The 20,887-nt window shown below is 42.0% G+C and overlaps 1 protein-coding gene across 1 annotated transcript in view; it reads right to left on the reverse strand.

Annotated features, from left to right (window-relative positions):
- PARVA (parvin alpha) overlaps positions 1–20,887 on the reverse strand; it is a gene marked incomplete at both ends in the record, with an annotated part of 58,500 nt that overhangs the window by 15,866 nt on the left and 21,747 nt on the right. The window contains 4 exons of the mRNA XM_079537035.1: positions 147–287; positions 2,428–2,530; positions 3,160–3,230; positions 3,330–3,419. Coding sequence (XP_079393161.1) covers positions 147–287; positions 2,428–2,530; positions 3,160–3,230; positions 3,330–3,419 — 405 coding nt within the window. The remainder of the gene's footprint in view (positions 1–146; positions 288–2,427; positions 2,531–3,159; positions 3,231–3,329; positions 3,420–20,887) is intronic.

The raw sequence follows: 20,887 nt of genomic DNA on the forward strand, positions 1-20,887 counted from the left end.
CCCTGACCTCCTACTGAAGAATAGCTCCTACCATAAATACCAGGTTTCAGCTTTCTTTTAGCATTAGGTATTTAAGAACTCCAGATAGCAACTACAAACTCTCAGCTGTCAACTAATGGGAACAGCACAGAAAACAAACAACTTACAGTCAACATTCCACTTAATGCTTCTTGGCGGGAGCTTAAGCGTTTCATTGATCTTCTCAAGGACTGTCTGTAGCTTCTGTTTCTGAGCAATTTCAGACTGAGTAACTTCAGCAACATTCAGCTTCTCACTTTCAAGCTTCTCTAAAGTGAAGAAAAAAGAGCCAGTGAACTCCACATCGCATGCAGCCAGACAAATGTTCAACAGGTATCAGACTTCCTAGTTCAAGAATGATTTGCTTTTGTGTAGAGAACCACTCTCCTCTGCCTTTCTGAACTTGTAAAGATAACCACACAACAGGCTAATAAGAATTTGTTGCAAATCCCATCAGATTGAGAGGTAAAACCTGTTACTTCAATTGCTACTGAATAGAGAGTAATCTGCATGTAACTGGCTTGTACAGCAGACCAACACACCTAGGAGAGATAGACACCAACTTCAAGATTAGTTTCATCACTGAAAACCTCGTGGCTTCTCCCTCAGATTCAAGAGATTTAAAAATTTTCCTGCCCAGATGTGATAAAAGTGAAGTGGCATCATATTCACTGAGGTGGAAGATGCACCCAATAAATGTGAGCAAGTATTTCTGGAGGCATGAAAGCAACAAAAACATTGGGCAATTTATTTTCTGGGAAATCACAGCCCTTTGAAATTTGCACTAGATTTTAAATTATCTTATGACTTTGTAAATAATCAGTACAGATTGCTTGGCTTATATCAACTCAGTATAGTTTGCTTTAAACAGATTTAAGCAAGATCAATTTTAGTCTGGATAAAAGTCTGGTGTGAACTGGATCTACACAGTAGTGTGTAATGGTTTAGATAGATCAATTCAAAAGTAGTATCTCCATTAAACTCCTGAAAGTGTGAGCATGAAATTAACTGAAGACAGATGTGCAAAGAGGAAATGCATAACTCATTTATACGCAGGGAAGAAAAAAACGTATGGGATGTTTGCCCTGTCTCAGGAGAACCAGCACACTGCTCCATGGATTTAACAGAGACATAGGAAGAGAAACAACCTCCATTATTATTGCTATAAAAGATAACACTAATGTTCTGTAAAACTGCCAGGAACCTCACAGCCATTAATTATGAAGTGAAGAAAATTCAGCAATAAAAGCTTCCTTATAACATCAGAGACAGAATGCTTGATCACCTATCAATTTTCTTTTGCAAAAGAATATGTTATCAAGTTTGGTAAAAGCTGGTCTTGCTCTCAGCTGAAGTCAATTGCATATCTTCCCAAAGACAGTGAGTCTACCAGCTTATGAGTTCTGCCCGAAAAGTTGCTATCTCCATGAGTTTCTCATGCCTCCACAGGAATCAGTCTGAGCATAGTCTCACAAAATCAGAATCTTAGAACAGACGATCCACAAGGAACCAAAGATAATAGAAAAGATTCCACTGAAATCAGTAAATGTCAGATCACTATACGCATATTTAGACTCAGTCTGTATCTGCTTTGCATTTTTTGGGGTTTGGGTGAAGTCACTGGAGGCCTGCCCATAAGAATCAAGTTGCTCAATCTGGGTCATATCCATTCCACCACAATATATTCAATAGCTTAACCATTCAAAGAAGGGAATAGTCTGTGTACACTTTATTAGAAGTGCTCACATAATGTTTCAGGATTCATTTAAGATACTGAAAAGAAATTTACTGGAGATTTTATGAGCTGTAATAACTAAGAAAGTGGCTTCCAAGCCAACAGTTAAAAAAGACATGCCAGCTCTGTATTAGCAGTCTCTTTTCTCTATCTGTTTCTCAGCTGAAGTTCAGTTTGCAGTCCACCGGGTATCATTACCTCAGTAACGTTAAGAGCCAGACATCAAATCAGAAAGAAATTCCAGCTTTCCAGAGGAACTCCAAGATGTGACTAAACTACAGTATGGAACCAGCCCAGATTAAAAACATCCACCATTGTACTGAAAATACCCTTGCTTTTAAACTTACTTTCCACTTCTAACACTGTTAAGTTTGTACAGCACATATGCAGATAATAAATTCAATTGGAGTGAATTCTGCTGCCAAGACAAGAAACCCAGCACCCTCCAGCACCCCAGGTAGACTTTATGCTGTTCTCATCAACTACAGAGCACCATACATTGCACTGTAGCTATGAGGACTGTGCATGCAGGCTATCGCTCAAGGGTCTCATAATACAATGCTATTTTTATATCACTTAGTGGCATAAATGTAAGATGACACCAAGGCTCCCAAGTAGGAACAAGTGAACCACTTACTGAGTGACCCAACATGTGTACATGAATTTTTTCTTACCAAATAATTTCTGCAGTACTTGTCCATCGTACAGGTCTTCAGCCAAGTCTTTCACAATAATCCTCTCTCCTACCAACACATCATTAATCCAGTCTATTAATACCTATATGGGAAACACAAATTTGGGCAGAATTACACACTATTCATTTGCAATTTAAAACATATGTCATTTTGTACAATGTTGAAAATACCGAGCAGAAAGAATACCGAAGCTGCAATGCTTGAATTTCAAGTGCAGTCAGTCCGAAATACTATCAGATAAAAAAGGAAGGATTCAGGAAGCACGTCTAAGGTGACTGAGTTAATGCACCACAAGGTCTGGACAAACAGACAACTGACATATTGCTTTCTGAAGTGAAGTCTGTCATTTGATTTCAGTAGTATCGTAACATTTTTGTCATGAATTAAAAGGTGTTGAAGTTGATTCTAATGAAGCTTCCTGCTGAAATTCTTATCCTAAGAATCACAAAGACTATGAGGGAAGTCAGTATGATTTTACACTGAGAGGGTGGGATAGGACCAAGAATCGGGACTCAGGAGTTTAATCCAAATTGTTAAACTCTGTGCCACACCTATAGCAAAAATTAACCTGTCTGGTTCATGCATGTATGCACCATGTGGTTTCGCTTAATTAATATATAAACAGAGCTTTGAAGCTTTCAAATGAAAGATGCAGGAGTAGCATTAAAAATAGTTTCATTTTCTTGAAAGTGTTTGCGTGCTTTTCATTACCTTCATTAGTTCCTGTAATTTTGGGTCATTTCTTGAATTTGGATCGACCATTGTTCGGACCTCATTTTCCTCTGGAAGGTTTAAAAGAAAGACATCAGAAACAATTACAGGCATGACACTTTATTTTACATTAAGCTTCTATGTTGAGATGTAAAATCGTTGTGAATTACCTAGCATAGTGTCCTCAGGGTCTAGTTCGAATGGAATCGGACTGAGAGGCAAGTTAATAGCATTCATTCCTTCTTCCTGTAGTTCAGATACTAGGAAATAAAAAAAGAAGAGCTTGGTCAAATTCAATTCAATTTTACTTGCTATTTCACTCTTGCTAAAAGTAGTATTAATTGTATTAATTTCCTTATGAGAACATGAGTCTATTAGATAAGCCACTGGGTGTAATTACAGCAATAAAGTATAGCTAACAAAAATGGGAAGCACAGCCAACAAATCTTCACTCATTTGAGCAGCACGGCTAATGGTAGTGGAATCAATGTAATTTCCTCAAAGCTTTTTCAGGATAAGGCCCGTTGTCCTCAAATTTTAAGAGGCACACTCACATTTTAATGGTCCCAACACTTTAAAACTAATGAACCATTTCACCCAAGGGAAATGATCATTGCTGTCAGTTATGTCACCATTGCTCTGGAGATGCTTCAAATTTAGCTCCTTTAGAATAGCCAGGCCATATATCCATACAAGAGCTGCCAGACCAATTAACTGTTCAGGACTGAAGGTACAGTGGCAGCACAGTGCTCCTTCCATTGCTCAGGTCAGAAACCAGCCGGAGCAGGCTGCAGGATGCTTCTGTGTCCTTGGGCTTTGTTTTGCAGAAACCACAGCAAGCAGGATGCAAGAGGAAGATAACGAACCCTCAATAGTACTACCTTGAATGTGGAGTCCGGATATTGGTTGGAAAAGAAGCTGGACATAGTAATAAGAAAGTAAATAAAAAACTTGTATTTTGGACAACTCCACAATTGTCAGAAATAACAGAGGTTCCAAAAAACCCACCCCATAAATAAATGGCTTAGAAGTTGGTGTGAACACAGAAATTCTGTTTTTTTTTGACCACGGGGCAACCTACTCAGCACCTGGCATGATGGCTGCAGGTGGAAGTAGCCTGTCTCCAAGGGGTAAGAGGATCTTAACCGAGGAACTGGCAGGACTCATTGAAAGGTCTTTAAACTAGGTATGAAGGGGGAAGGGAACAAAACAAGGGCTGCTGTGGTTGAGCGGGTCATCCAAGGGCTTGTACCAAACTTGATGGGCGAAGACGGTGGAGTACAAAGGGATGGACTGGGGCAGGAGGATGTTGGGGACGCTGCAGTTCTAGGGGATCCGAGATCCTCTATAAAGGCAGTGAGATGGAAAGCCCAGCTGAAGTGCCTTTATACCAATGCACACAGCCTGAGAAATAAGCAGGATGAGTTGGAAACCGTGATGCGCTTGGAAAGTTATGACATTGTTGCTATCACGGAAACATGGTGGGATCACTTCCATAACTGGAATACCACCACTGAGGGCTATCGGCTCTTTAGAAGGGATAGGTGAAGTAGGAAGGGTGGGGGATTTGCCCTCTATGTCAAAGACTGGATAGACTGTGAGGAGCTCCCTCTGAGAAACAGTCAGGAACAGGTTGAAAGCTTGTGAGTTAGAACTAGTGATGGGACTAACAAAGGCCAGCTGGTGATAGGCGTATACGACAGGCCATCTGATCAAGGGGAGACTGTTGATGAGGCTTTCTTGCTTCAGATGCGGAAGGCAACGTGCTCACAGGCCCTTTTGGCAACCATTCTGATATCTGTTGGAAAGACCACACAGTGAGCTGCAAGAGGTCCAGGAGGCTCCTGGAATGCACTGATGATAACTTTCTGGTCCAGGTGTTGGACAGACCAACCAGAGGTGAAGCAGTGCTGGATCTGCTGCTCACAAATGCGGAGGAGATCATTAAAGCTTAATGGTTGGAGGCAGCCTGGGCTGAAGTGACGACATCCTGGTCAAGTTCATGATCTCGAGGGATGTGGGCCTGGCAATGGGTGGTGTCAGGACCCTGAACTTTGGAAGAGCGAACTTTAAGCTGTTCAATGGACTGTTGGCCAAGATCCCCTGGGATGCTATCTTTAAAAACAAAGATGTTGAGGAGAGCTGGCTACTCTTCAAGGATGCCTTCCAGAGAGCACAAGAGCTCTCTGTCCCTCTGAATAAGCAAGCAGGCAGAGGAGGTAGGAAACTGGCATGGCTCGGTAAGGACCTGCTGCAGCTGAGGGCGAAGAAAGGTGCATACAAGCTCTGCAAACAAGACCGTGTCACCTGGGAAGAACACAGGGACGTCGTTCAGACTTGCAGACGTGGGATCAGGAAAGCCAAGATGCAGGTGGAACTGAGCTTGCCGAGGGATGTGAAAAACAATAGGAAGACATTCTACAGGTACATTGGCTAGAAGAGACAGGCCAAAGCGAGTGTACCTCCTTTGGTAAATGTAAAAAAAGAACTGTCTTCAACAGACGAAAAGAAGGCTGAGGTACTGAATGAGTTCTTTGCCTCGGTCTTCACTGGCAGCCAGGATTCTAGCATTTCTCAAGTCCCTGAGCCCTGCATCCCTAAACCTCTAGCTGTGGACCGGGGTGGTAAATCCCCCCCCACTGTGAGGACAGAATGGGTCTGAGACTGCCTCATGAGACTGAATATGTACAAGTCTATGGGGCCAGATGGCGTGCATCCCAGGGTTCTGAAGGAGCTGGCTGAGGTGGCTATGAGCTGCTCTCCATCATATTGAAAAGTCATAGCTGTCAAGTGAGGTCCCAGATGACTGGAGGAAGGGTCACATCACTGCTATTTACAAAAAAGGGAGCAAGGAGGACCCTGGGACCTACAGGCCAGTGAGTCTCACCTCTGTGCCTGGGATGATCATGGAACAAATCTTCCTGGACAACATGCTTGATCACATGAGGGATGAGCATGTGATTCCGAGACTGCCAGCACAGCTTTACCAGGGGAAGGTCACGCTTAATCAATCTAGTGGCCTTCTATGATGGAATGACGGCATTGGCGGATAAGGGAAAGGTGACTGATGTCATTTACCTGGACTTGAGCAAGGCCTGTGACATGGTCCCCCACCACACCCTTATCTCCAAATTGGAGGGATGTGGATTTGATGGGTGGACCACTCGATGGATAAGAAATTGGTTGAAAGGCTGCAGACAGAGGGTGGTCATCAATGGCTCTGTGTCCAGGTGGAGGCTGGTAACAAGTGGTGTCCCCAGGGGTCTGTCTTGGGACTGGTGCTCTTAACAACTTTATCAGTGGCATCGATGGAATCGAGTGCACCCTCAGCAATTTGCTGATGACACCAAGCTGAGTGGTGCGGTTGGCACGGTGGAAGGAAGGGATGCCATTCAGAAGGACCTCAACAGACTTGAAAGGTGAGCCTGAGATTCAACACCGCAAAGTACAGGGTTTTGCACTTGGGTAGGAGGAATCCCAGGCATCTATAAAGACTAGAAAGAGCGGTCCTTGAGAGCAGCCCTGCGGAGAAGGACCTGGGGGTCCTGATGGATGAAAAGCTTAACATGAGCCAGCAGTGTGCTCTTGCGGCTTGGAAGGCAAATGGTATCCTGGGCTCCATCAGAAGAGGGGTGGCCAGCAGGGACAGGGAGGTGATTGTCCCCCTCTATTCTGCTCTTGTGAGGTCCCATCCAGAGTACTGCGTCCAGGTCTGGAGCCCCCAGTGCAAGAAAGACAGGGAGCTGTTGGAGAGGGTCCAGAGGAAGGCCAGGAAGATGATCAGGGGAATGGAGCACACCCCCTATGAAGACAGGCTGAAGGAGCCGGGCTTGTTCAGCCTGGAGAAAAGAAGGCTGCAGGGTGACCTCATTGCAGCCTTTCAGTACCTAAAAGAAGCCTACAAACAAGAGGGAAATCAACTCTTTGAAAGCGTAGATAACAGCAGGACAAGGGGAAATGGTATTAAGTTGAGGGAGGGAAGATTTAGGTAGGATGTCAGGGGGAAGTTCTTTACTATGAGAGTAGTGAGTGCTGGAACAGGCTGCCCTGAGAGGTTGTGGATGCCCCATCCCTGGAAGTGTTCAAGGCCAGGCTAGATGGGGCCCTGGGCAGCCTGGTCTGGTATGAAATGGGGAGGTTGGTGGCCCTGCATGTGGCAGGGGGGTTGGAGATTCATGATCCTTGAGGTTCCTTCCAACCCTGGCCATTCTGTGATTCTGTAATGCTGCAAAAATCAATGCCTCTGTGATGCATGCTCTGAAGACATAGGAACAGAGAGATCCAGAGAAGTAATAACATAATCTTACAACTAGTTCATTACTGTACCCATTCCAGATGTGGTAAAGTCTGGAGCAATCACATTTATGTCTCTAGGTGACCCAAACTCTAATGGGCTTGCCTTCAGAACAGAAGATAATAAATACAAACAAGCCAGAACAGTAATCATACAGCTATGGGAGGATACACAGCATCATGCAAGGAGGGTGCCCACTTTGGTGATCGGACAAGTTTGCATCTGCTTTGTAATCAAGGACTCAGAGCAATTTGATTTACCAAACCAGGAAAGAGGCTCACTGTCTTCTGAATGACATGGAACTCATGTTCCTTTGAACATTCCTTTTCCAGGCTACTGCTACTCAATAGAAATGGTTGCTAGCCCACCGTCTCAATCTGAGGTTAAAGTGCAGTAAATTTACCATCCTACGTAAGTACTGGAGATTTGGGTGTCTGCAATACACTGCCTAGCACGAAATAAAACACAAGACTAATCTGCAGCTGCATGATCATCATCTAACATTTACCACCTGAAGCTGGCAAGCCTTTCTCCACTTAATTTGAAAATGAGGAAAAAAAAAAAAAAAAAGGTTTGGAGAAAACAGAGAAGTAGAAAGCAATGACAGACATCCTATGTTTTGTCCCTGACCCAATTACTGCCCCATATGTTAGCTTTCGGAAAATGGATTTACCTCTCTAACATAACATCTTGTGTGCAATAAGTACAGCTAAATTTCACAAGAACACTGTGATAATTAGTTGGTATGATAACAGTACTTAAAACTTTCCAACTTTCCTAAGCTCTGTGAAACGTTTTGTGCTCTGCCAGATGAAATGCCTATGCACATTTCAAGAGTCTGTGTAGCTACATTCAGGCATTTGTGTAAGATTCACGGCAGGAATGGCTATTTGAATGCTTATTACTTGGAATAGAACAAAAAATAACTTTGAAAAATTCACCACTTTCCATATTAAAACAGTAAGTTCACACACTCACCCTGCCTTGCACCTTTAAATTACTAACATAAGCAGCTGTAAGGAGTAATAAAATCATGTTGTCAATAACAGTCCCCTAGATTGTTGTACAGCCTACAGATCTGAAGGCTGAGAGCAATGGACTAAATTCCTCCCTTGTGTAACTCTGTAGAGTTCTGAGCAGTTGTAGCAGGGATGAATTTGGGCTAGTATGTACAATCTCAGGAACTGTTTACACTTAATGGCAATTTTTGGAACTGCTAGCACTCCTTGGAGAAAATCTTTGTTGCTTTTCTTAACCTCTCTGATTTTTTTTTCATTTTGGTTCCAAATTGTTACAGACATAAAAACCTCAGTGCATAGAAAACTTCCGAGTGGAAATCTTTCTGTTTTGAAATATTTAGTTCATGAAGGATTTCCACACAGGGGTTTCTGGGCAGAAAGCTTTTTTTCCACGTTGAGCCCAACAGCAAGCACAGTAAAAACAAGTCCTTCTAAGCCAGCTGGTTCCTGCCTCCTGTCTCCTATGAGCAGAAAACACGAAGGAGTAGCCCCTGCTCCAAGAGCACCTTTTTCATTTCCTTCCCAGTACTGAGAAGATTTACCACAGATGAAGAGCACAACTAAAAGGAGGATGTAAGACCATATGCACTGTATCAAGTTGTACGCAATAGGAGAGAAAATGTATTAAGTAACACAACCACGCTTTCTAAGAATTTCCATCAAAAAATTTCCATGACAAACCACTATTACACACTTAGGTGCTTGCAGAGGAACCACAAAAATGTGACTGAGGTTACCAGTTTGCATACCACAGTTTCAGCAGAGGAACCTACTTTTCTGCTGCCCTTCATTAATTTGTTTTAATTACTCTTCCTGAAAACCACTTAATTTAGTAATTTAATACAAAGCACACAGGTTTGGGACGGTTTTTGCAGCAGCTGAAATTAATGTAAAATCACCTCATTTTCCAAGACACTTTGAGGAGTGACTTAGAACAAGATCCCTCTGAGCCTTGCAGCGTAAATGCCCAGAAGGGAGCAAGGATGCCGAGTGGAACCGAGGGGTGAATGTTCACTTAAAGCAAGGGATTACACAAGGCTAGCAGTGGACTAGCAGTGTGTAAGTCTCCATTTTACCTCTGGATAAGAAATGGACGCTTTTCTCCTTGCACTTGTGGTGAGGCTCCACGCGCCAAATTCACTGTGATGTAATCAAGCACAACTCCACTGCTATCAGCTGTCAACAGACTTCCTCGTGTCACGCCAGCACCAAACTTGGCCCTTCAGCCAGGGAGCCCAGAGCTTTTATCAACAGCAACTACGGCAGCTATTTTAAGTTCTTACTGTTTTAGATGCTCTAGGATTACAAGGTCATAAACCTATGCTATCAAATCCAGCGTGGGTTCTTCGAGCCAGACGCTGTCCTTTGATGCATGTTTCCAACTGCCATTGAAACCCTTGGAAGCTGAGCACATCTGAAAGCAGAGTACTGCCCATACGGTTTAAATTGGCTTAATTCCTCTAGTACATGCAGCCTGTTGCTCCATGCTCTATTTATTAGAGTTTCATTTGTTTTTTTTACTCCTTTATTTTGTGTGCTGAAGGCTTTTTGCTGCCCTGCTTAGTATTCACGGCTTAATGTTATCCTGATTTGAATAAAACACATCTTATTATTTAACTGAGCTCCAAAATGTCACATTGCCCAATGCTCGCTGTGGTTTACATGTACTTCAGCATATCTGCCCAAAGAATCTAAAATAAATACGGCAAGATGTAGTGTTAAATGGTCTCTCCTACCAGTGCTTCAGACATGTCTTTCCAGATAATTGATTCCATACTTGTAAACATAGGTTACTCCAGGGCTACAACAGGAAGGGATTGATTCTGGGAAGGGATTGATTCTGGAAGTTTGCGATTATCTAGAGTTGAACACTAATGCTGCAGGAGCACAGTGACATAATACTTCTAAACTCAATCTTAAAAAAAAGGGGAAGGGAGATTTAGATATATACAGCTACATAACTATATGTACATATATGTACACACACGTTTTTGCAGTTTTTAATTGCTTTTTTTTTTTTTTTTTAAATACAAAACTTGTCCATTCAATGTCTTCTCTGCCATTCTTAAAGAGCTTTATTTTTTCGTTTTTGAAGCTGAGGCTTGTTGACATTCATATGACTCCAGGAGTATAGGCTTCAAATAACAAGTCAGACTACCTCGTGTTGTAAACTATGATGGCAGACTGTGGGTTTATATGCACTGTCTCTATCTTCAGCTACTTTTTCCTGGAACGAGCACCATGTGGAAGGCCAGCCACAGACATCATGTTGCCAGAGTAGCACTGGATATTTGTATATATACTCACGTTCAAACATGCACACACATGCTACATACATTTATGCAGCCAGCAATTATCATCCGCTTGGAAACATGCTATTTTCTAATGAGGAATGCCTTTGTGGCTCTTGTACAGACAGAGATACCTGCTCAGCTATGGTTCAGTCAAATTTAGATGAATCGGGCTTGGTTTCATATTCTCTTTCCTGGATGCAAGTTTCTGATAAAGGCTCATGACCTTGATGGCTTGCTTTCATACCCACTTGTGGACAACAGGCAGCATTACCTCTACTGCCTTGAGAGCTGTGACACAGACCTGTGTAATGGCCGCATCCGCACAGATTGATTTCCATGGCCGATGCTGTTTATACTCACTCAGTAGCCCAGCACACTTCCTGTTCCCTCCCAACATATTCCACTTTTATCCCCTGATTTAATTCCAGCATAGTAATTCTGAGTTTGTATTGGCAAATGTGAGAAGAGATCCTACAAATTACCTAAGATGGTCAAGAGAGAGAAAAACAGACAGGGAAACTCTTTTCAAAAACTCCATGCTTAAGCTTTTACAGAGAATGATTCTGTTTATTCAAGCAAACTTATGCAATTGCTTTCTGGGCTATCCAAAATGCTATTTTCTAACGCTCGTGTGTGTGCATCTTATAAGTCCACAAAGGGAAAAGAAAATATTAATCTAAAATGGTACTGCCTAATTTTCTTGCATACATAATTCATCCAATATGGATTTTGGCAGCTCAGCTTTAACTCCAGAACAAAAGAAATCCACACAAAAGACAATAAATCTGCATTACACATGGTACTAAAATGATCCAATGGATTTATAGATGTTTACAAGTTTGCAGAGTGTGACACAGCGTCCACCAGAAATTCAATATTCACAGCACAAAACATCATAAACATATGTCTGCAACTACAAAGGGGCCTTTTTATGTTGGGATCATTGTTAAAATTGTCTTCAGAACATAAACCTTAAGCTGTAAATGCTACTCCCCATTTATTCTCCAAGACATAACAAATGAGGAAAGAAAAGCAGAGATATGTTTGTAATTGAAAATGTTTCTCAGGAAATGATCTGTGCAGGAACATCATTCTCATTCCATTAACTGCTGACTCCAAGCCAACCATTTGTAAAAGTAAATAAATATGCAAACTGGCTGACAACAATGTGCCTGCCTTTAATGTTATTGCATTAGTACCCAGCCTCCAAAAAAAAAATAAATACATTCTCTTGTCTCATTTCTCCATTAAACCAAATACGGCATATAGACAAAAAGAACAGCAGAAATGCTGTTCACAAAAAAAAAAAAAAAAAAAAAGAAGTAATGAGAGAAACACTATAGTTTAACTTACATGTATGCAACGCTGCCTCAGTCCCTACTTCACTCCACTTTTCCTTGTTCCAATTAGTAGGGAAAACACCTTCCATAGATCAACAGGCCTCTGGTCTGAGTGGGTAAAAAACTACCGTTCAGGGAGCAAATGCAATCACCCATAAAATAGACACCCTTTTCTGCACCATGACACCAAGGCTTCATGAAGCCTTACTTGCTTACATACTTCATTTGGATGAAAGTTCTTTGCATTTTCCTGTCATTTCTAAGAGTAACAAGTGATGTGGTGTCAAGCTAAAGCAGATGCTGGTCATTCCATTCACTTCTTCAGTGCATCCTCTCAATATTGCTTTTAAAATATATAAGCAGCATCTGCAGGTGTTGTGTAAAGCCTCTTACCCTGCAGAATTGCTTTACATATGAATGAAGAAAATCTACCTCAACTGCATTGAAAATGAAGGAGTTCACATGAGTCTGTTTTTCCCCCATGGAAGAATAAAGCACATATATGAGAGGTGCTGCGACTGTTCCAGGACCACAGCAGAATGCGCTGTTCTCAATCTGATCCCTTCCTGAAAACTCCCAAGACTCATCTCAGATACACCGGTAGCAGCCTTGATTCCTGCAGGATATTAATTGGTCTGCACCTGATAACCCTTAGGACAAGATATTTCATTGAAACAAGTCCTTTGACAACCACAGCTTCCAATTAATTGAGATATTGCACATCTCAAAACTATGTGAAGTGCTCGAGGCAATACTGAGACAGAATGAAGAGCATCTGTCTATTCCTCACCCAGGGCAGAAGTTGATATTTCTTGAGTTATATAAAATCTGCAGCTAGCAACATCCAAAAGAAAGTCAGAGACGCCTCAGAACCAAGGAGAGGCAGTTGTTCATTCTACAAATCCACCAGCTTGCTGCAGATTTCTCCAAAATATTGTGGAGAAGCTGATTTTAAAGGACTGACTTTTGCCTTGTGTTCTCTCAATCACCAACCAGCTAACAGTAGCTCTTCCAACATCAACAAGCAGCACTCATGCAGAAAAGACAAAACCAAAGATCTGTTCCAAGAAGTCTTTCCCAGCTCGACAAGTTCTAGCTATTCCTAAGAGAAAACCTCAAAATAGTTCTTAGGAATGTAAGGGCACACTAGTAACTAGCTGAGGATTTCCTGAATTTCTTGCTCTTTTCTTCCTGTGTAGATAAGCCTTGTTTTTGAAGGAGAAAAAAAATCAAGTGTCAGAACCATTGCATCTCAACAATAAGGACTGAGAATTGGTTAACGTGCACACGCCACCACAATTTCCAAGCTGTAGCTCCTACAGCTGGCCAAGCATTTTAGGAGATTACCAACCAGCTGTGCTGTGCTGTGGTCGCTACAACGGCTGTGGCATTTGCCTAAAATGTAGTTGCACAAAAGTGTAAGATGATGATGTAAGGCAGGATTTGGAACAAACTGGAAACTGTATTTGGCTTAGGAAAGCAGAGGTAGTTCTCTGTTTGCTCAGAAAATCAATCAACTCTTACCAATCTAGGTTTAAGACCATATAGGAAAATTAATTCGTTTAATATCTTACCAACAGAAGGAAACAGCATTATTCCCATTCTACAGAGTAGAAAGCAATGTAATTGTAGATTAAGGGATGCATATCTGCTTTCTAAAGACACAAACTGCACTTGTAGAATGGAAGGTAGGCACTTAGAAATATAGCCTTAAAACCTGTCTGCAATGTTACAGAACGGACAGTAACAGCTGTACCTCTCAATTCCCAAAGTCATGCAGTAAGCAGTGAGGCCCCCCCCTTCCTTTCAGCAGCGGTGATTTTCATCCAGCCTTGTGCCTTGCCCTTCAAGGGCACTTCCTGTGCCTTCCTGCACGTTTCTGATCCTGCTCATTTCTTCACAGAACTCCAAAAGCTGCTCCCAAGTCTAAATGCCCCATCTCAAAAACATTCCTTCCTGAGCTGCATCATCAGATTGATGTCATTTACATGTTTCTTATTGGGAAATAAATCACAAGCAACGTAAGCACCAGCACTGGTATCCCACAGCCCTGAAGTACATATGCACTGCAATCAACTCCTTGCTACCATCTGTCAAACACCATCAGATGTGGGAAACACCTCTGTGTGGCACTCCTACTTGTGAAATGCACTCCATGGGTCCCTGGCACTACCAGTTTATCAATTTCAGCATGAAAAGCTTCCATACCAGTAGTTGCTCTGATACAGTATTTTGCACTTCACAGGTAAACACAAAAAAAAAAACGCAATCCAAGCATCCAAATAACCTTAAATGTATTTCCCTCTACAGCACTAACACATCTAGAATTGCCCAGAAACACTCTGCAGCCTCCAGTTGTTGATGCCATAAATGCTTTTACTGTACTGGTCCTATTAAGAAGTGCTTAGTAGTACCAAATTTTCATTTTATTAAGCATGAATATTAAACTTGCCTAGTGCATCATATAGCCCATCTCAGACACACACTGGACTAGAAAGGACAATTTTCCCTGGGTGAATATTCAGCTGATAAGAATCACTATTTTCACACTGGATCAAGTACTACCTAAGGACTGAATGTGCACCAAATTGAGTTTAGCAGAAACATACACTCACATGAACTACCATGAGGTGAAAGAGTTAATTAAAACTCACTCATATTGCAGAAATATTTTCAGGGAATAGCCTTTAGGACAAACAAATGACTGTATTTTCCTTCTGTACCTCCCTGGAAAGTGAAGCCGGAGAAGAGCAGGGCGAAAATCAACTCCCAGTCTTCTCATCAAAATACTACCAAACAAAAAATAACTACCACTGACAAAAATACAAGATCAGAAAGTAATATTCCTAAGCTATCACAGAGACAAAGACAAGAAATAATTGAATGAGCCAGGTCTAATCGCCTACCTTTAGGGCAAAACGCTCCGCAGCCCATCGTAAGTTTGCCAGGCCACCCTCATAGTGCATCCAAGGGAGAACTGTAGCCTCACAGGTGTTGGAAGCCCCTTGCTCTGGAGGCCCCTTTGCTGCTGCTGTATTGTTAGAGCTGTATTGTCAGAGCCTGTTTTCTAACAGAATGGTCCAAGCACATTGCAACTCTCAGCTCAGAGCATCGCTTCAGAACAAGTGGCTGACTGCCTATATAATTTAATATGATGCCACATGAGACTCATAGACCATCTGCAAAAGAAGCTAAATCTGCTTTTTGCAGCTTGGTGAGTTGCATTCTGAACGCCGGGTTGCAGCTTTGACTGTGTGCTTTTGTTATCTGACACATAACTGAACAAAACACTCAAATGGCACGTCTAAAGCACATGTTTTTACTCATCTCATAGTCAATTCCTACTGCACATAACTTCTTATTGACAACTCCCCTTAAAGCATAGGGAAGGTCTGGGCACAGACATGGCAGCACTGGAAGAAGTTTTTTCTGGTTTTTTTTTGTTTCTTTTTGTTTTTGTTTTTTGTTTGTTTGTGTTTTGAGAAACCAAGTCTGGTTGAATGCCAAAGTCAACAAAAGTTACAGCATCCTTGAATTCTGTTGTCAGAATTGAGACACATGCATAATGTGAGCAAATTCAGGTCCTGATCTCAGTATTCTTTTCTCTATAAATGCTTCCCTGTTAAATAACAAATGGTTAGGAAGACTCAGATGGAAGGAGATCAAGTTCTAAAACCAGAAAAGCATATATAATCTAAAAAGTGGAGGAAAGAACAGGAGTGAGCTATCAAAAAAATAACAAACTACTGGTAAGATAGCAACTAGTTTTCCATTGGCTATGGGTCCTCCCAAAGAGACAGTAAAGAAAATATAACCTAGAGCAATTACTTAGGATGAAAATCAAATTTATATGAAGTGCTCTACAAATTAAAACTTTTCAGAAGCTGTAAAGTAAGTGCCTGTTCAGTTTAGAGCAGGGCTGAGAAAAGTGACAAACCCCTGGCTCACTTTTAAGCAGCAGAAAGTGATACCTTTCTAGTTTCCAACTGAACTTCATTTACCATACTAAGGGCAAATATGAAGAACCAAAACATATTTCTTATTCAGTTATTCAGCCATGTTACACAACTAATCCCCCCCCCAGGTTTCATTTCAGATGTGATCTCTTGCAAAAAAAAAAAAGACACTGAGCCCTCATCAGAGTCCTGAAGTCACACTTTTCACCAGCTCTGGGGACTCTCTGATATAAACCAGTTTGCAGTTACTGGGTCATTCTCACAGAACCTCTCCTTGCCAGCACTCCTATTTGCTGCTGCACTACTCACAAGCTGTAATAGGGCTCCCCACTCTGACTCCTGGACTGCTGAACAACAGCATTCAATTACAGGACAATACTCAGCTGCCTTACTAAGGTTTTCTTTTCTTCATCTCTGAACAGAATCCTAAGTGTCCTACAGACCTCCCAAGCAAGATTGCCACCATAAAGTAAACACAGCTCAGGAAAATCAAGTTCCACTTGGAACCATCCAGAAGGATGCTGAAGATATTTCTGTGTGTTAAAAATTCACAAAGTCTGAGGCAGCCACAGTCTGCATCATATATCACACCTATTTCATAAGTGACTAATTATAAAGTGACACTTTTTTTGCATCCACAAAAATAGCTGGGTTTTTTACAGAAATAGTAAATGAAAGTTATCTGTTTTATGATGAGCTTTTGTGCTTAAATGCTACAAGATCGCATCCATGTGAACTGCTTCGATAGGTATAGTTACAGCAGGGTAAGAAAGCTCTGAATTGGCTCAAGCAAAGCTGTCTACTCAAAGGGCATAACCTGGTGAGAAATTAATAGCAATGACTCTGAAGTGCATGGTCTGGGGACAGGAACACCGAGGAGAGGAATTTCTAATTATACTCTCCGCAATCCATTTTCACTTACCATAAACACAAACTCAAGCGGGACTTAATTTCTAACTCCCATAATCTAACATCAACAGCAGCAAGGAAATTATCATGCAGACAGTCTGCGTCTCCCCGCTCCCTCGGCAGCCATCACTGCTGGGATAAAGCAGCACATGGCTAGGGTGCTCCGGGCCGACCGTTTCCCCCAACTGCTCCTAAGGGCTTGCTTCCAATCCCACCATTTTCAGCTCTATGAAAAGAGAAGTGTAGCCAGGGAAGACTGAAGTCTTTTCCAAGTGGCTTCGGCCATTAATACAGGAAACGATTCAAAGGCAACATGACACTGATAGCTTAATTTGTGAAAATGGATAAATACCATATCTGCCACATAGCACATTAACCCATGTAACAAATAAATACAGAAATAGCACTGCAATGCTTGGTTAAAAGGTTTTGGTTCACAGAGGAGAAAATTTAATTAAAGCATGTAATGTCAATTACTGTCATTTGTAATTTTATTTTGCTTCCCTAGAAACAATACAGATGCAGGATTCTAAAGCTACCTGCATGTTTGATGCAAATGGGATAAAATTATCTAGGTTCTGAGAAAATCCAGATAGTAGGAAAAAAAAGGCATTTTTACCTAACCTCATTCATGGATCTTCTTCAAAGTGTTGATTGCGTGAGGACCGACTTGCCTCCAATTTGAACATACGGGCCAACAACCCAGACCTGAGACTTTTCATAGAATCATAGAATGGCCTGGGTTAAAAAGGACCACAATGCTCATCTAGTTTCAACCCCCTGCTGTGTGCAGGGTCGCCAACCACCAGACCAGGCTGCCCAGAGCCACATCCAGCCTGGTCTTGAATGCCTCCAGGGATGGGGCATCCACAGCCTCCTTGGGCAGCCTGTTCCAGTGTGTCACCACTCTCTGTGTGAAAAACTTCCTCCTAATATCTAACCTAAACCTCCCCATCTCAGTTTAAGGCCACTTTTTTTTACTTGTGTTAGGTCATCAAAAAGGCTGGGAAGGAAGCAGCAGCTTCATTCTCAGCTCCTATAAATGGGCACAGCCTTACTGAGGCCAAGAGAAGAACAAGGATTGATATCAGAAGAGAATTTGGCTTACTGTTGTTACTGATTGATTTTAACAGGAAAATTATAGGGCCATTTCCTTAATGCTTCTGCTTTACTCACTCTGCTCTATGCAGAAGTGATAGAGACCTAGGAGTGATGTAGAAGACTCCCAATATCTCACCACTGCAGTAATAAACATTGCCAAATCTTGCCAGTCCTTTTCTCCCTTGCTACATGCAATGCATCACAGTGTCAGCATCCACTTCTGGTTTTATACAAACAACGTTTCAGCAGTAAAGCTCAATGCAGCACAGCAGTGCCGTGCCCATATTGTATTCTCTTGAGGTCAGGAAGCAGCACCAGGAAAGGATGAATGAAACCTCCTGTCAGTGAATCACATCAGATTTATTTCTACTTTGCAAACTGCGATCTCAGATGCCAGAAGGAGAAAATGTGCCGTAAAGAGCTCCAAGCCTTTTCCTTTAAGTATCACCACTTCCAAATACAGCAACCATGCCACCTTTTGAAATCATGCCTTGCTCAGTAGTGTAATACTATAGTAAAACGGTGATTAGAATTACAGGAAAGAGCTAACAAAAGAAGAAGAAAGCAATTGGATATTTTCTTACATCTCTACATGACAGACACAAATAGTGCCTATCAAGTTCCCCCAGGCTATTTCAGGAGCATGCAGCACACAAAATGATGCAGGTTCATTACAAAAAAAATCTAAATCTAATCTGTTTGAATTTAAAATGCTAGGAATCACGTACACGGAGAATGAGAAGGCAGAACTCATGTTATACATAAGTAGAACACAAACGGGGAATCACATAAAATGCTCAGCTACCCAGAAATTATGGGTTGGATCTCTGGCAGTGCCAAACGCTGTCACTGCATAAATGCAGTCCGGGAAAAGACGCCTCCAGACAGGCTTCCTGCCTTCCCCACTTCTCACATGGATGATGTGAGGCTGGTATTTGGGACTTCAAGGGTGGCTCAGGGTGTGAATGACACTGCTTTGTCACTGAAGGTCTCAGGGGTCTGCTGCACTTTCTGAAATCCAATTGTCAAACTCACTGAAAAGCCCTTCACCTTCCACAGTCTACGTAAGTGAGGACATGTATGACGTGCAACTTTCCCATCTTAGGCTGAGATTTCCCTGCGCTTAGGAAATTCCCAGCTGCTCCAGCAGCCTTGGTTTAAGGCCCCTCTGCATCGCTTTCACAACCAGAATGAAGCCCTGTGAAGCAATGCCAAGATGCTGCCCAAGCAGTGCACTATTCACTTAGCAAAACTGAAATGTGAAGATTTAATTGTGATCTTCCAAAACAGGTGCTATTGGCTAAAGCTTGCCTTCCTGGACACCTTAATTTTAATCTTTATGCCGACATCAATGCTGACATCAACGTAACCTCCTCTCTCTTCCTTATTTACCAGAGCTAAAATCCAAAAGTGAATTACCCTCAAACAGGCTGTGTAATGAAAGGGAGGGGGGGACAAACATCACAGTTATATTTACAGATGTGCAATTATCAAACTGCATCTCTCCCAGATAACACAGGTGAACACTGACAAATGTCATTTAGAAGGGGCAATTCCGACTAGACCTAACTGGCAACTGCAAAAAATCAGTTGACAAAAACAAAATCCCATCACTTATATTATGACGACAGGTGGCTTAAGAGATGCTGACAAGATCTGGGGGGCCCACGGCTCCCCCAGCACATTACTGATCTTTGCAGCACATCTTCAAGGCACAAGTGTTACCAACTGCAGGCAGGCAGCTTTTTTCATAAACGCACAGACGAAAGAGAATGATGTTCCAGCTATAAATATACAGACTTCTTTACAGCTTATATCATACACAGTACCTTTACAACAAATGTAGGTGCAAACAGCACATGTGAAGGCTGGGTAAGGCAGCCTCAAACAACAAGAGCCACTCCCTGCCATCAAACCAGGTTTTACTCAGGTGTGAAACCTTCACCAGAGCCTGGCTCGCTGTTACATGCTGATATTTCAGACCTAATGCTGGAATTACTCTCCTCTCATTTTCTGTGTAAATAACACTGGATTGAAATCTAAACTCAACGACGCTTCCAAAAACAGAGACAAGACTTAAAAGTCAGCAAAAGATCAGCGACATAAAACCAGTCTGCAGATCAGACCTCGATCCTAACTCCTGCTGATCTCTCTCATAGTACGAAAACATTACTCAGCAAGAGTAAAGGCAGCACAATCAGTTACTGAATAGTTTGCTCAGTGTTATGTTATTGTTTCCTAAGAAAAAGTAATGATTTACAAGAGGGTCCAAAACAGACACACGGTTTGTGCCAGGGTAAAGAAAAAATCCTTGATATATAGACCTGCACACGAACAAGCCCCTCATTCTTACTCTCTCCCTGCCTTCCATTTAGTCTTTGTGTTACTTGAGTTGGATTTCCTTTAGGTCTGGGTTCTATTCGCTAAACCGCATTAATACACCAATTCCATCCTGCGATCTCCTTTGCTAGAATATTGCCAAGCTGGCAAGCTGGCTCCTGTGAGACTACTTTCCCTGACGTGCAGTAAGCTATTTATTGACACACCGCCATTCCCAAGCCATTTTGCACCTATGTAGTGAACTGGATAGCAGTTCCATATGTTGGAGCTGCTACACTTCTCTGGAAAATTGTATTACTTTGGGTAAATAAAACACTGGGAGCAGCAGGAAAAGTATCATAAAAATGCAGCTGAGTTTGTTTCATCCTGCCTCCATCAGCAAATTTGGTCTATGACCTTCGCATATGAGTCATGCAAGCACTTTGGAACTTGCAGTGATTTATATTTTAAGGATAGGAAGTTCAAGGCTTACATT

The sequence above is a fragment of the Tetrao urogallus genome, assembly GCF_951394365.1.
Source record: "Tetrao urogallus genome assembly, chromosome: 6".
Lineage (NCBI taxonomy): Eukaryota > Metazoa > Chordata > Aves > Galliformes > Phasianidae > Tetrao > Tetrao urogallus.